This window comes from Triticum aestivum, chromosome 3D, assembly GCF_018294505.1.
Source record: "Triticum aestivum cultivar Chinese Spring chromosome 3D, IWGSC CS RefSeq v2.1, whole genome shotgun sequence".
In the NCBI taxonomy this organism is placed as follows: Eukaryota; Viridiplantae; Streptophyta; class Magnoliopsida; order Poales; family Poaceae; genus Triticum; species Triticum aestivum.
The window spans coordinates 549,341,399-549,357,591 of NC_057802.1; the positions used below are offsets into that span (position 1 = coordinate 549,341,399).

Below are 16,193 nucleotides of genomic sequence, written 5' to 3' on the forward strand. Positions count from 1 at the left end.
AAGTATAGGGTGGAAGGATTGGCGGGTAGCTTAGGTTTCTCGGGTTGTTTTGGAGTAGATAGTGCGGGAAGGAGTGGTGGTTTGTGCTTGTTTTGGAAGAGTGATGTTGATCTGGAAATAAAAACTTTTTCTCAATATCATATTGACTCGGTTGTGAAGGAACCGGGCAAAAACCCATGGCGTATGTCATGTTTTTATGGAGCGGCTAACAGGAGCCTAAGGTTCAGGACATGGGACACGATGAAATTCTTACGGGGTGAAAGCACACTACCGTGGCTTTGCATCGGTGACTTTAATGAGATATTGCAGCCAGAGGAGCAAATGGGTCCAAACTAGAGAGATAGTGCACATATCGAAGGCTTCAGAGAAGCGGTAGATGTATGTGAACTAGCTGATCTAGGGTACAAAGGCCTGGACTGGACTTTCGAGAAGAGAGTTGCTGGTGGAGAGTTCTGCAGGGTTCGGCTTGATCGAGCGCTGGCCACTGCTAGTTGGTCATCCTTGTTTCCGTTCGCCTCAGTCGAACATCTCACGGCGGCAAAATCTGACCACAGCCCCATACTGTTGATGAACGAACTCGAGGCTAGTAATTTGAGGATTGCACTGAAAAAACCATTCCGATATGAGTGCTGCTGGGAAACGGACGACAGATTTGCTGCAACTTTGAAACATGCGTGGGAGCAGGACCTGCCCGCGACCAATCTGGCAGAACTGGCAGCAAAATTAACCTCGGTTGGCTCCTCACTAGAGCATTGGAGCCGAGCGAGTTTCGGGTCGGTAAGACAAGAGCTACGGCGGCTGCGCCAACAGCTAGCAGAGCTGCGAGCTGATCCTTTGCATACCGGACCGGGAGAAGAAGAGAAGAAGATCCAAGACCGGATCGTGGAGATCTCATACAGGGAGGAAATAATGATGAGACAGAGGTCTCGTATAGACTGGCTTCGTGCAGGCGATAGCAATACCCAATATTTCCAGAAGAAGGCCAGTGCTAGGAGAGCTCGAAACAATATTTCCCAATTGGAGAAGCCGGACGGGACAGTCACATCGGATGCCGCTGAGATGGCAGAGATGACAAGCCAGTTTTATGAAAACCTGTACCGATCGGAGGGATGCATAGGGATGGAGGAGGTGCTGTCTCATATCCCGGTCAGGGTAGATGGAAATATGAATGGCAAGTTGAATGCACCATATACTAATGAGGAGATTAAGGAAGCTCTTTTTCAAATGTTCCCAACAAAAGCACCGGGGCCTGATGGGTTTCCCTCACATTTTTTTCAGCGACATTGGGATCTTTGTGGTGAAGAGGTTACGGGTATGATTATAAGATTGCTCAATGGAGATGACTCACCGGAGGATATCAATCGCACGTTCATCGTTTTGATTCCCAAGATAGCTAGTCCAAAAATCCTCGGACAATTTCGGCCTATAAGTCTTTGCAACGTGGTCTACAAGATAGCGTCAAAGGTCTTAGCCAATAGGTTGAAGATCATTCTCCCAGAGGTAATTTCCGAGGAGCAGTCGGCCTTTGTGCCTGGTCGCCTTATCACTGACAATTTTATAACAGCGTATGAGTGCTTGCACTACATGAAGTCGAGGGGAGTTAAAAAGAACCGTTTTGTTGCCCTAAAACTAGACATGTTGAAGGCCTATGACCGCTTGGAGTGGCCTTACTTAAAGGCGGTGATGCTAAAGTTGGGCATTAGCCTGCGCTTTACGGAGACGGTAATGCGATGTGTTTCATCAGTCACTTTCTCAGTTTTATTCAATGGGGGCAGTTTGGAAGATTTCAGGCCAACGAGGGGAATGAGACAGGGGGACCCCATCTCCCCGTATTTATTCTTACTTGCAGCTGAAGGTCTTTCATGCCTTTTAAAGGCTCAAGATGGTGGTATTCGAGGTTTGTCGGTGGCAGAATCAGCTCCGATAGTTAATCATTTACTCTTTGCAGACGATAGCCTTCTGTTTTTTGAAGCTAACAGTGAGAGTGCTATTCGCGTGCGGGACATCCTGAGAAGGTATTGTGATGCGCCGGGCCAACGTGTCAATACTGAAAAATCCTCGATTTATTTCAGCAAGGGTGTACCGGATTCAATGCGTGATGAAATAAAAAATGCTTTGGATGTACACACTGAATCATTGTCAGAAAAATACTTGGGACTGCCGACAGATGTAGGTAAGAAGAAGGAAGGGAGTTTCAGATACCTGAAGGACAAAATATGGAAACACATTCAAGGGTGGATGGAAAAATGCTTGTCAGTAGGGGGGAAAGAGGTGTTGATCAAGTCAGTTGCACAATCTATTCCGACATATTCAATGTCATGTTTTAAGCTTTGCCGAGGACTAACTGAACACATAAACAGCCTGCTGAGGAAGTTCTGGTGGGGAAGCAAGCAAGGTCAGAGAAAACCGGCCTGGGTCTCATGGAAAACCATGTGTAAACCAAAGAATATGGGGGGGGGATTGGTTTTCGGGATATCGAGTTATTTAACCTGGCTTTGCTAGCACGTCAAGTTTGGCGCTTGCTTCAAGACCCGGAGTCACTAAGTGCACGAGTCTTGCGAGCGAGATATTACCCACAAGGTAGCATTCTGGAGGCTACCATTGGCGCACATCCTTCACAGGTGTGGCGCTCGCTGTTGGAAGGAAAAGAAATCTTGGTTCTGGGACTGATCAAGAGAATTGGCTCTGGTTCAAATACGCACATCTGGGAAGACAACTGGCTTCCGCGGGACTACAAGCTGAAACCAATATGCCCTATATCTGCCGATCCCCGCAGCTTGTGTCAGAGCTCATTGACGAGACGTCCAGGTCATGGAACACACAGAAGCTAACTGAGCATTTTATTGCACCAGACGTGACGGTTATTCAGAACATACCACTGAGTTTCCGGGTGCAGCCCGACTTCTGGGCCTGGCATTATGATAGAAGAGGAATTTTTACGGTTAAATCAGCTTATAGAATGATCAGTGGAATCAAACACCAGCGAGAGGATTGGCTAGAGCACAGGCCGAGTCACTCGAATATCGAAGCTGAAAGCAAGTCCTGATCGCAACTTTGGAAAGTAAAAATCCCTTCAAAGGTAAAGGTTTTTGTTTGGAGATTAGCCCAGATGTCACTACCGACTGGATCACTCCGTCATGAGCGCAATATGGCTACGTCCCGTGAGTGTGGTCTTTGCCAGGAGGAGTATGACTCTTGGCGCCACTCTCTTTTTGAGTGCAGAATGGCACGTTGTGTATGGGCGCTCTGTGATGAGGAAATTGTTGAGCATATAATATCAAACAGAAGTGAAGATGCACGACTATGGCTCTTCTGGCTTTTTGAATCAATGAACCAGCAGGATCTTGCAAGGGTTCTAATCACCATGTGGGCCATATGGTGGGCGCGGAGAAGGGCGATCCATGATGATGAATTTCAGAGTCCATTATCTACTATGTGTTTTGTTAACAGGTATCTCGAGGATCTTCAGATTGCCACCAAGCGAGAACCAACAACACATGCAGGCGTAGCAAAACCAAGAGCCTGGAGATGGATGCCACCCGGCGAAGATGCGGTAAAGATCAATGTCGATGGAGCCGTTTCCCGCTCAGGAAGGACGGGGGCAAGCGCAGCAATATGCAGGGATAAAAATGACTGCTACATTGGCTCATCAGCGGTGGTATTTGAAGGCCTAGTGGATGCAGCAAGTTTGGAAGCTCAAGCATGCAACGAGGCCCTCACTCTTGCTCAAGATCTCCTACAATCACATGTGATAATAGCTTCCGATTGTTCACAAGTCGTTTCAGATATTAGTGGTTCTGCGCCATCTTCTTCATATGCTTTTGTTCTGGATGAAATTAGAGCTAGAACTTTAGATTTTGTTAAAGTTGTTTTTTGTTTTGAGAATAGGGAGGCAAATGTTGAGGCACATGCCTTGGCAAAGGCAGCCTTGACACTCCCTGTTGGTCGACATGTGTGGCTAGGAAACTTACCAGACATCATTTGTATTCCGTCTGTTTTGGTTGATGAATAAAGCCCTAGTTTCACCTTAAAAAAAAAGCAGCCACCGCACCTCCCGCCTCAACAAATCTGCCCCTGCTCCCGTCCGCAGCCGCCAGCCCGCCACCATCTGCTGCCGGCTGTGCGCCCCTGCTCCCGGCCGCGGCCACCATCATCTTCCTCCGGCAGCGCACCCCTGCTCCTGACCGCTTCCGCCATCATCTGCTTCCGGCGGTGCCCCCCGCCACCTCCACTCCCTGAACCATGCGACGCGCGTGGCAACCCCCTACGACAGCTGCTCGCGGGGCGCCCTCCCGGTGGACGACGACGCCTCCACGACCACGAGCCACACGGTCGTCGCGAGCATGAGCCCCGACCAGATGTGCTGAATGCGGCTAAAGTTCAGGTTGAAATGAGCGCAGATTTGAATGCAGGCCGCCAGGTATGGATGCTTTTCCCGTATCAACTTAATGTACATACATCTTTACTGATTAGCTGAACCTGGATTATATATCCATTATTCCTAGAGAATGCATAGCACGGGATTTGTCAGGATGGGTTTACAAAGTAGCTGAAGTCTCTTGTGCTTGTTGAATCAGGTATTAAACTGAACAGAAAACTTGCGTTCTGATAGGACTTCTCTTTCCACAACAGACAACCAAACCTTGCCATAAGTAAAAGATCGTATGGTCAATCGTGTCGACAGCTATGATTAAAAAAGAACTACTTTTAACTCATAACAGGAAGTAAGTGGAAACACCTTAAAAGTGCTATTTTATCAGACAGTGGGCAGAGTCAGCACCTCCCCTGAACAGAAAGCAAAATTATCCCCGAATAAATCTGCAGTACATGTTGACATACGGTTCACCAAAACGTAACCCCTGATGCGTGCCAAATACTAAAATTTAGTGCCAAATCAAATATATAAACCAGAGTTCACTTCATAAACGTGCATCTGCTAAGAAGTCGTCGATTGACCTCAGTTCGCCTGAAAGTTGTCCATTTCCTCATACGCCAGTCATATGGACTTTTCATTGCTCTCTTCTTCATTGTCAATGGCCATGATTGACACTGCGTACTCTTGCCCGATCACAATCCTAAAAGATAAAGTTATTAAGTATTACACGTTTGGCGTCACAAGAAATGATAATGATATTAAAAGGTGTGGCACATCCTATAAAAAAGGCAGAGTGCATGCATATGCGATGCAGAGGTTGAAGATTAAGTATCTTTCATCAAGAAAATAAACATCCTATTCGAACAAACTACAACATTGCCAATCCTTATTCCATCAGAATTATCGTAAGCCCTGGTCAAATCTCATATGAACTTAGCCAGTGGATTAGCCTAAAATTCACTCTCTCTCTTTTTTCTCTTGGTGCCAAAAGTCTATTGTGTTTTACTATGTGACAGAGATCCAACAGTTGTCCGTCAACAAAAGAAAACAAATAACGTGAAGTTGGTTACCTTCTTGACCCCATGAAACATCCGAGACCCCAAATAGCTCCACCAGAGCCAAAGTTAACGATTCTCTCCAGCCTAGGTACCATGCAGATATCACTTGCAAAAAAGAAAAGGAAAAATATCAGTAAGGAGCAGAGCTGAGAGCAAAGTAAACATGGTTCGTAAGGCTAAATTTCTTTTGTTTTGTGTGGCAGCTGGAAGGTTTGGGTTGTGTGAGAGCAAAGTAAACATGGCAAAAGCACGTTTGAGCCTGTTTTTGTTTCTTTGATGCTGTATTGTTTGATAGTGGAACCTGACCCGAAAGTCGTATGAAAAAAGTGAATATGTGCAAACTAGGCACCTATATATACATCTAATACCATATTAAGTCATGAGGATGTTAACTGACACATGTTCCGAGTTAAGTTCAAAAAAGCTCAGCCAATATGATACCTGAATTCACTGGAGCTCCAGAAATGAACAGAGCCATCACTTGAACCTGTAATTAGATATGAGCTATCGGGAAAGGCCATGACAGAAATTACTGGAGACACGAAAGCTTGCATCGTATGAACACAAGCCTTTTCCTCCATGTCCCATATCTGTTGGACAAGAAAAGCGCACACACTATTATTAGCAATGTTACACTCGTATGATACCATTGTATTTGTCAATGATAATGGCATACCTTAGCTGTGTGGTCATCAGAGCCAGTAATCAAATATTGTCGATCATTACATGTGAAGAAATTGAGACAGTTCACTTTGTCCTGATGCCCAGACAAAGTATATTTTGATTCGGGAGAATCGATGCTCCAAACCTGAACATCAGGTATACGAATTGCAATTAAAGGTTTTTGGATTTCCGAGAGAATTATTATTCTCCAAGTCCCTCTATCACACAGTGCACATGCCAACAATTAAGCTATTGGAGCCAAACTGATCAGTTGGCAAAAAGGAGAAACCCATATATACCTTTACTGTGTGATCATCTGAAGTACTTGCAAACATATTGGAGTCCACTGGGTTAAATGCGACTTGCTGTATCGTATCAGAATGTTCCTGCACGAATGATTGTGTGCACTCCCAGCCGTTGTCCCAGTCCCAGAGCTTCATACCACGATGAGCCGATGACAATACATATGGACGGGTTGGATGGATGGCCATTGATGTGATGAAGCAATCACTGGCGGCTCTGAAACTCCTGAGTTTTTGTATTTTGTTGTCATAATTGTACACATGGATCACACCATCAGATGTCCCAGCCACAAACCATTTCTTTCTTGAGATAACCTTAACAGAATGAACTGTATTGAGAAGAGTGGTCGTTGTATTAGCATGCAGTGTGTGATGATGGAAATTGGGGAACTTGGTAAACAGAGGAGCCAGAAAGATAGGCATGCCTTTATTCGACAATGAGTAAGAAGGCATGATTGACTCCTTTGAGACATTAAATGAATCCGTCCGTCTCTGCCGGTAAATACAAATGACATTGTCAGTTGAATGCAGACCGAGTTTTCATTTGCTAATCATAGTTTTAAATAGCCGGCTATAGCTCCGCTATAGCCCGCTATAGCCTTTTCAGCAGGGTGCCGCTAATGACCGCCTTCACAAATAGCCCGCTGTAGCCCGCTATAGCTCCGCTATAGCTGATTTGGAGGCCCGCCGCTATTTTCCATAGGCCGCTATTTAAAACATTGTTGCTAATACAAATTGAGCTTTTGTGTGATATGGATTTGGCAACGATAATCGGAAAACCGTCATTTGAAAATATATCGGTACAGCCGGTAGCATCCGGTATCACCAAAAGGAAAAACATCACCCTTCTTCGATGACAACATTCTTCAGCAATCGCCAAAAATAATGTGTGATACTACTGCAAGTACATGGTACTCCCTCCATCCCAAAAAGCTTGTTGCTCAAATGGATGTATCTAGCACTTAGGACGGAGGGAGTAGTATTTACTATAGAAGATAGAATGCATTAACTTGCCTGCGGGTCATAGTTCCATATGCAAACATCTCCGTGCTGATGACTTGTTACAATGCTGTGTGACAATAAGATATTTATCATAATCCACATTCATTTGAATGGAGGGAATTAATATTCTGGTGCCCATATTATATATGCTATTCACTCACCATGGCTCGGTGGGCTGTGCATCAAGGGAGCACAGCATGCCATGAGTATTCTTCAGGGATATGATCCATTGATCCTGATCCAACAGAAGACAGGGTCAGCATTAGAAAGAAAAAACTAGCTCAAAATTGGAGCATGTATGCAGGCAAAAAGAGAACTCTGTACCTTTAGTCTTCTTGAGATTGTCGGCTACATCGCATGTAGTACCAATTAATAAGATCAGTAAAGCAAATGCATGAAAGGGAAGATAACAAAAAGATACATCAGGGTACAATAGCATAATTCCAGTAGCTTAGCTCTTAGACCATGTGCAGAGACGGACATTACATCTTGTTCGAATGGTAAATATTCCGAATTGTATTGATTAAAAAATGACTGACCTCTGATGTTGTCGGCCCTTGCGAAGCAAAAACAGTTTTCAACATCACCTCATGCACTGCATTCCCTGAATCTTTAGCTTCGTCGAAAAACTTGTCATACTTAGATTGGTCTCTCAAAGTAGGGTTGCTTTTATCCCCTGACAGACTGCTCTGCAGGATTAGATCGTAGTCCGTTTCTTCTGGTAGCCTCTCTTGCTGTTGCGCTGTAACAACGAGAGTGTAAGTAGAGGACTTGGGAGGCACAATGCCATATAGTGGGAGACTTGCGAAGCAACGCCAAGGCTTGGTGCTCTTCTTCATAAGCCTGAATAATGTGTGTTCATCTGTGTTTGGTTCAACAGGGAAGCGAAGCTCGACAAGGTAGACGTCAAGTAGCTCCTGCGGAACAACTCATGTTGTCAAGCGAATATTGTATAGTTAACTTCTTGGTGGATACTCCATATGAATGTATCAAATTTGGTCAAGGAATTTTATAACAAGGCAGATATTTTTTGTTTTCATAACTAACTTGACCTCATCCAAAACCTACGAGCAACCAACAACAAAAGTAAAGGGAAAACACAGAAGCTCAAATTTTAAACACACCATTGTTCCCGCGCTTTCTGTTTCAGTAAGCCTATCAATTACATATTGTGTACTAGTTGGCCTTCTCTTAGGATTGCGTTCAGTGCACTGTAATGCTATCTCAGTGCATACTCTTACTTGTTGTCTCTGTGATTTCTCCAACCTATTGCTCCAACTTTCAAGTACCTGCAGATTTGCAATTATGAATTAGCATTTCTTTATAAAGATAATTTTATTAATTCATCAAGGTAATGCATAGGACACCTGACCTCGGCAACAACACTACATCAAAGGGATGTTGAGGATGCACACATTAAAAAAAGAACATAAAGAGAGAAAAGAGAAAGAAAACATGATGGCTTCTTGTCATGCGGGCCTGCAACAATAATTTTCAACTCCAACCTCCTAGTTTTTGAACAACACCAGGCATCGAGAAAGGTCCTCCAAAGCAAGGCCTTCAACAACGGAACAGCGTGCCAACATCCTCGTTGTCATCCATCCACTAAAGGTCAGATCAGGATTTTCATCAAGAGAGGTCAAAGAATTCTAAGCACCGCCTTTGACAAAGAGACACCACATGCATCGTCATTACCAGATGTAATCAATTAAGGCCTGAGTTGATATTTAAAAGACAACATCGTTTATAAGATTTAAAAACTGAGTAGGTATATTATATTATGTGAGTAGGGTGTATTGGAGCTCGGGCGATGGAGCTCCCGTTATTTTGACAAATTTGGAAGTTAAATTTTAAAGTTACAACAAATTCTGAAAACAATTCCACATATACATAGGGATTTATTCTACATGTGTGTAAAGTTTCATGATGAAACCTTTAATGTGTGAGCTAAAAAAACAACTACAAAATTGTTTTTTTGTCTGTCGCCCACATGTTAAAGTATCTCATCACGAATATGCACCGTTCTCTATTAAAATCCACTGATTTATCTTTTTTTGTAGCTCACACGTTAAAGTATCTCATCACAAAACTTGATAAAACTCTCAAACCTTCATTTTGTTTCTCCCATCGTCCATAAGGAAAGAACGAAATATCCTAGTATTATTATTTTTGTTCAGTTGGAGGTAGGGGCGGGTTCACTTCCGAACTTGGCCTATATGTCCGTACTATTTATGTCAATTATCCAATCTAACCCAAGCTACACTAATGCTAATTAGTTTTCTACAGCGTTCTTGTTTAGCACTTGTCTGAATTTACCCTTTTCAAATGAAGGGAAGTGTATGCCCATGGCTGAGATGCGGAAGGAGCCCCTGGTTTGTGTCCATGGCTGAGATGCGGTAGGAGCCTGTGGTTTGCCAAGTCATTGCTATAAAAGGGAACCATTTTAGAGTGTTATTTGCACTGAATTTAGAAGTTAGCGTCATGGCGTGGAAGGTTTCATAGTTGGAGTTGATCAAGCAATATAGGTAGCTTAGTGTCTAAATAGTACAAAATATATTCTTAAAAATTGCATTAGTCGCTGTAAAAGCACATGTAATTATATAAAAGAAAGCTTTCATCTGGGGATTGCCCATTGTCCTTACTTCCTCAACATCACTATAACCTTTTTCTCCGGTGAGTATCTCCGTGATTATTACTCCAAGACTGTACAAATCATATTTATGTGTAACTATGCGGTCGCTGAATTCTGGTGCTAGATATCCACTGCATGAGCAAGATCAATTAATGTGCAGAGATAGTGCATATAAATCATCATTGGCAAGAAAGGCTGAGTTTTCAAGTAGCTTAGCTAGCTTACAGGCTTCCAGCAAATGTTGTAGCAATAGTGCGGGTTTGCTCTTCCTGAAAGCACCTCGATAGACCAAAGTCGCCAATTTTTGGCACCATTTTAGCATCCATGAGGATATTTGCCGGCTTAAGATCAAGGTGAACAATACCATTTCTGTGAAGGTAATTCAATCCTTCGCAGATTCCTTTTATTATTTTGTAGCGATCTCGCCATTCAAGTCCACTGGACGCATCTACATAAATTGGACACAAGAAAGGTGGTTTAGTATCTGGAATGAAGTCCTTGATATTCAAACTGTAGTTAGTACTTAGTACATGACATGGAATGTAAAACTGTGTATGAATGTTCATGATATCTTTAGCAAGGAAAATTGTGGCCCTACCGGAGATATAGTTAGAAAGATCCCCCTTGGATAGAAACTCAAAGCAGAGTAATCTTTCTTGTATGTCAGCCATGACAAAATTTCCTTCATGCGTGGCTACTTGCCCTTGTGTGTCGCAGCAATATCCTAAAAATCGTACAACATTTCTGTGCTTCACCTTCATCAGACATTGAATCTCCGTCTGGAATTTATTCTCATACAAATACGTGTTGGACAGCTTCTTCACAGCGACCATGCCATTGTCAAGGATTCCCTGTAGTCCAAGCATGCCTTGCCACTTCTTAGATTAACTGAGACTAAGGCAAGTAAGACCGGGGCAGTCTTGAATTTCCTTACCTGATAAACCACCGCGAATCCGCCACGTCCAATTTCATGGTCAGCGGAGAAACTCTTTGTGATCTCTTCAAGGAGTGGCAGCGGCAGAGCCCTCGGCTCTTTGGTTTCATCCAACAGCATACACTCCAGGTCGATTCGCGCACTAGCTTGGCGATCCATTGCCGATTAGATAACCATAGTACCCCTGAAACAAGATCAGCTCATGAGTCTGCGGGTGCCCCTTGAAACAAGAGCGCGAGAACGTTTTCATTTCATACAAAACATGATTGTAGGTCGGTGCTTGCTCTTCCGTTTTGCAAACAGAAGAAAAACTATCTTCTCAAGGGAAGAGAAAACGGGAATTACCTGGAGGCTGCTACCACTGCACAAAAAGTATGAAGACGAGTTTCAGATAGATGTTATCCGCAGCTGGGAGACGGACGGGCCGTCTAACGAAACTATCAAACGGAGGAGACAGATCTGCATCTACCTACCTATATCCTGCTTCCAAACAACTAACCCACCCACTGTACAATTAATTATTATTATGCGAGATCTTACATTACCTAGATGATTGTTTGCTCAAACTTCAAACAAAAAAGCTAGATGAGTGTTTGCTTATGATTTAGTTCACGATAGACATGTCTATGTGTGACGTACTGAACCGCATTATTATCTACACAATCTTTTTCTCTCTTTTTGGAAAGCCCCGAATCGCCGAGATGCTTTCTGTCGGTCCGGCATTCTTTAACGCTCCACCAAACCGAGGAAAGAGATGAGAATCCTTCTTGAATACATCAAATCTGATTTGATTCGTACATTTAAAAAGAAAATGATTACTCCCCCGTTCTAAAGAAGAGCCCGCCTAACGTTGTCGAGGACAGTTAGGAAATCTCCGTTCACATGCCCCCAGGGACCAGCTTCCCAGAGCCGCAACCGTCGTTGTTGAACCCTTGAATAGATCCGACGCACTTGACACCAATAGTCACGTATTGACAACGAGAAACCTTAACCTCACCGTTCCGAGGAGCCGACATGAACTGCGCCGGAGCCCCATCGAATCCGTCTAGATGGACAAACTCGAGGAGGATCAGAGCCTCGTCGAATCCGTCTCGACAGGAATCCGCGAGGACTAAAACGCCAACCTATCTCCTAGTCGGGTAGAGGCATTGAGATTCCCTGCCTAGTACCAACCAGCAGACAGGCAGACATAGGGAGATGAATCCATGGGCTTGACGAGTGGTTGTTTCCACCTTAAATCTGAAGTTGTAGCTTTGTTCTAAGTCAAAAAATTTAAAGTTCGGACAAATCAATAAAAGTAGTAGCATTTACAATACCAAATTATCTTCATTAGATTTGTCGTATTTGATATTGTAAAACTATTAACATTTTTTTGATAGATTGTTTATATATACTTGGCCAAACTAATATTTTTTAACATAGGGCGAAACAAAACTAAAACTTCAAGGATTTTGAAATGGAGTAAGTACTTCCTCCGTCCCAAAATAAGGGTCTCACAAAGTTGACAAACTTATTTTGGGACGGAGGGATCAAGGAGCAATTGATTACCAACACTATGCCCACACGTGTGACTCGTGAGCATCGAGACTCAGCAATTTTTTTCAGAGACAAGGCCTTTCGATCCTGCTTTATAGAAAGCAAATCGCACCACGGCTCACGCACACAGAAGCGCTGCCTCCTGTCTCAATATAGTACTACTCTACTTTCTAGGCAAAGAAATATTCAAGGTGAGCCATGATGATGCGCCCCATAATTACCCTGAAGCGTCTTTTTTCATAAACTGCGGTTATATTTATATAAAAAATCAGGGAACCACCTCTCGAAACAGGATCTCGCCCGCTTTAAATCAAAGTACATTTTGAATATGGCTACCTCGAAGCATATAGTTGGTGTATTCGCAAAAAAGAGAGAGCATATAGTTGGTGGAGAACGGATGACAATTGACAAGTACAGGCAGCCAAACTGAACATCATCCTTATTTTTATGGAGAAAATTGTGACAGATACATCGCATCCCCTCCCTTCTTTACCACTGCGGCTCCCTCTTCCACCTCCAACGCAAAGACACGAGAGGCCTAGCTAGGTAGGTAGCTTCCCCATACCCTGAAGCCATGGCCGCCAAGAACCCTTCCTATTTCCAAAGTATTCCTCTTCAGCAAATCATCGAGCAAAAGGAGCTTCGCTTGCACTTGTACATATTCCAGCAATGGAGCAAAGGCCCTCGACAGAACCAACAAATTATGACAAACTTACAGCTCCCCAATCAGTGCGGTCTCAGCACTGTAAATGACTGGCCTATACGGGATGGCCCCGGCCACAACGCAGACATCGTTGCCCGTGGCCGAGGCCTGCATTTCGGGACCGCTATCGATGAAGCAGACTATTTTCACTCTTTCGTCATAATTTTTACCGACGAGAGGTTTGTCAACATCTTTTCTATTTTGTATACTCTTTAAAAAAATTGTACTGAACCTTTTTCCCCATTGTTGATATTGCCCGCATATTCTTAATTCAATACCCATTGATCTTTTAATTCCCCATGCATGCATATTCTTAGCCTTCTCATTAATCTTGCGCAATACTTAGGTTCAAGGGATCCAGCCTTCAGGTGCTCGGAACTTCGAAGGCTAGCAGTCCAGATGGTGAATGGGCGATCACCGGTGGGACCGGAGAGTTTGCCTTCGCACAAGGTGTTGTTGCTCACAAAATGTTCGGGAGAGATCACGCTTCTTGTTTCAGAGAGCTTCACATCCGTGTTTTGTGCCTCGCCTTTCCAAAACCAGTGAGTGAGATAAATTCATCCAATGCCTTCTTTTACTCTAGCTAGCTTTTAATTATGAAAAATTTAATATACACCTAAATGTTTATTGGACTATTCACTTTCTCTAGAAACTGACATTTTTCGACATCAATATGGTCTCCAAGTATCACTTAGACACTTAATTTCTATTACAACATATTTAAAAGTCCAAAAGAACAAAAAAAAATTGAGATACGTTCATACACATTACTTCCAAATTTCTGACAAAAATATTTGTAAATATATTTGTTGTTAAATTTCCTAAATTTTGACTATTTGTAATGATATTAGCTGTTAGATTTTACAAGTTTGATTGTGCTCTTGCCTAAAAATGATAACTTTTACAAGACCATACTGAGTAGGAGGTTATATTTTAGAAATGACCCTATCATGGTTAGTATACATTTTCCGCTGCCTTTTATGCAAAGAATGTACAAGAAATGCAAATGATGTCGGTGACTCAACGCTAGCATGAATCCGTACTACTGACTTTGAATGTATCATAGCTTGTGAGAATGTGGACGTTGACATACAGACGATCGTATTCAGCTAAAAACAACAGAGAGATAACTTAGTGGAATGGGCAATAAAATTAACATAAAGATACATGTTTTAAGATTATGAATCCTTCGAGTGTTTTGCCTGTTTGCATCTGTTTCTTTAAGTAAAAAAATAGCATGAGACAAAGTGCACCTGCCAAGCATGCTCCCAAATTAAATGCTCTGGAAATAAAACAACATTTCGGGTCATCTCCTACACCCGTTGCATGAAAAAAACTGGCATTAACCGGACTCTCCATCTCAAACACCATATATCTCGCGGCATAACATCACCACATTTAGAGGAAGTTCCGACGTCCGAACACTTGCCAATGGCAGGAATTTTGCCCATTCTATTGAGATAGAAAAGGCGAAAACAATGCATAGTTTATGTACATATACATGACTTGGCAAACAGGAAAAGAAAAATTAAAGATAAAACAGCTACCAGATTTACATTGTCGCCTGAACACTTGCCTTCTCCATGTGAGGTCCTCCACTAGACTACAGGCCACCTGCAACACAACTATGAACATCCCTTGAAAGATATACAGCATTTGCGCTCAAAGCCAATCCATATATTCCGGAGAAATGTTTGCATCAGACAGTTAGGATTTAAACTTCGTCTCACCTCTGTACAAATAGGTTGGAACGTCTTCAAAGAGCCCCTTAATTGTAGCCTGCTAATAATTTGCCCATACACAAGTGTAGGTAGTTTGTTCATCTTTTTTTTTTCTTGCTGAAACAAGATGTTGTTCCTTCGCCTATATTTGTAGGTCATTGTCACCAAGATTGGACCATGGGGTGGGCATGGAGGAAAAGAATTTGATATCCCAGAGTTGGTACCTCAACATCTAGAAAGTGTGACAATTAGAAGTGGTGTTGTCATTGACTCCATTGCGTTCTCCTACGTTAATCAAGCTGGAAAGAAGCAAACTCTTGGTCCGTGGGGTGGTGATGGTGAACTTAGTGACACGGTGAGTGAATGTGCAGCACAATGCTAGTTCCATCAACTTTTGCAGAGAAGATAATCGATTTATCTCTTTCCTTGTAGATCACTTTTGCCCCTTTTGAGATTGTGAAGGAAGTTTCGGGACCAACCGGTACTTTTGGTGGAGATACTGTTGTGACATCGCTTACTTTCATCACAAATGTGAGGACATATGGACCTTTTGGAAAACCAAGCGGTACTGCTTTCAGTGTCCCTCTTATGGACACTAGCGTTGTGGGCTTCTTCGTCCGTGCTGGAAGACTTGTTAATGCTATCGGCGTTTATGTGCGTCCTTCTGTTTAAAATTATAAGTACATACATTGGTCAAGAATAACCAGAGCTCTTGGACGGGCTGGCATGTTATGGGTTGCATTGGTCTCATGTGTATTACTACTTGGTTTTCCTTTTAGGGTTTCGTGCATTTGTTACATGTTACATGTATGGCTACTTGCATGCAGTCTCACGCGTGTGGCTGTGTTGAAGTTTCTGGATTTAAATTAATGTTGACTTTAAGAGCAATTGTCGTTTATCTTCGGTTTATTTGGATATCTACTACTCAGTTCAACTTGATTTTAACTATATAACAATAAGGGTGGTCCAAAAATATTTGGCAAAAATATTAAAAACCCCTTACAAGTGAAGACCGTAAATAGGTCCATTATTGTCCAATTAAAAATGACACCAAAACAAGTTACATAGATATGTGAACAGAAAATAAGTTAATGAATACTTTTTTTTTGTAAAATGACATCAACAAAATATGGATTAGCTTTACAAAGAAAAGATGACCTTTCCATCCCTATCGCAGATTCACACGGGACATGATGAAATACTACTGGATATCAACCGGTGTCACATAAAAAACACAACACTCCTGCAGAACCAAACTGGAAACATG

General features: G+C 42.7%; 2 protein-coding genes across 3 annotated transcripts; one reads left to right on the top strand and one right to left on the bottom strand.

The window, feature by feature from the left end:
- Nucleotides 1-4,729: 4,729 nt before the first annotated feature.
- LOC123080403 (uncharacterized) lies at nt 4,730-11,543 on the bottom strand. Of its 2 annotated transcripts, none has more exons than XM_044503326.1 (16): nt 11,312-11,543; nt 10,967-11,150; nt 10,631-10,883; nt 10,258-10,480; nt 10,043-10,163; nt 8,642-8,689; nt 7,940-8,317; nt 7,725-7,748; nt 7,562-7,635; nt 7,413-7,467; nt 6,824-6,890; nt 6,396-6,727; nt 6,110-6,241; nt 5,875-6,023; nt 5,446-5,538; nt 4,730-5,075 (listed from the first exon to the last, which is right to left on the bottom strand). In XM_044503326.1, the coding sequence occupies exons 2-16, from the start codon at nt 11,123-11,125 to the stop codon at nt 4,997-4,999; spliced, it is 2,187 nt and encodes a 728-aa protein (XP_044359261.1). In that variant the 5' UTR covers nt 11,126-11,150; nt 11,312-11,543; the 3' UTR covers nt 4,730-4,996. The 2 variants fall into 2 exon arrangements, with proteins under 2 accessions (XP_044359261.1, XP_044359260.1); XM_044503325.1 differs by having other exon boundaries at nt 8,525-8,689.
- A 1,460-nt stretch (nt 11,544-13,003) lies between these two features.
- LOC123075322 (jacalin-related lectin 9) lies at nt 13,004-15,803 on the top strand. Its single transcript, XM_044497959.1, has 4 exons — nt 13,004-13,384; nt 13,552-13,747; nt 15,081-15,281; nt 15,359-15,803. The coding sequence occupies exons 1-4, from the start codon at nt 13,077-13,079 to the stop codon at nt 15,596-15,598; spliced, it is 945 nt and encodes a 314-aa protein (XP_044353894.1). The 5' UTR covers nt 13,004-13,076; the 3' UTR covers nt 15,599-15,803.
- The last annotated feature ends 390 nt before the right edge of the window (nt 15,804-16,193 follow it).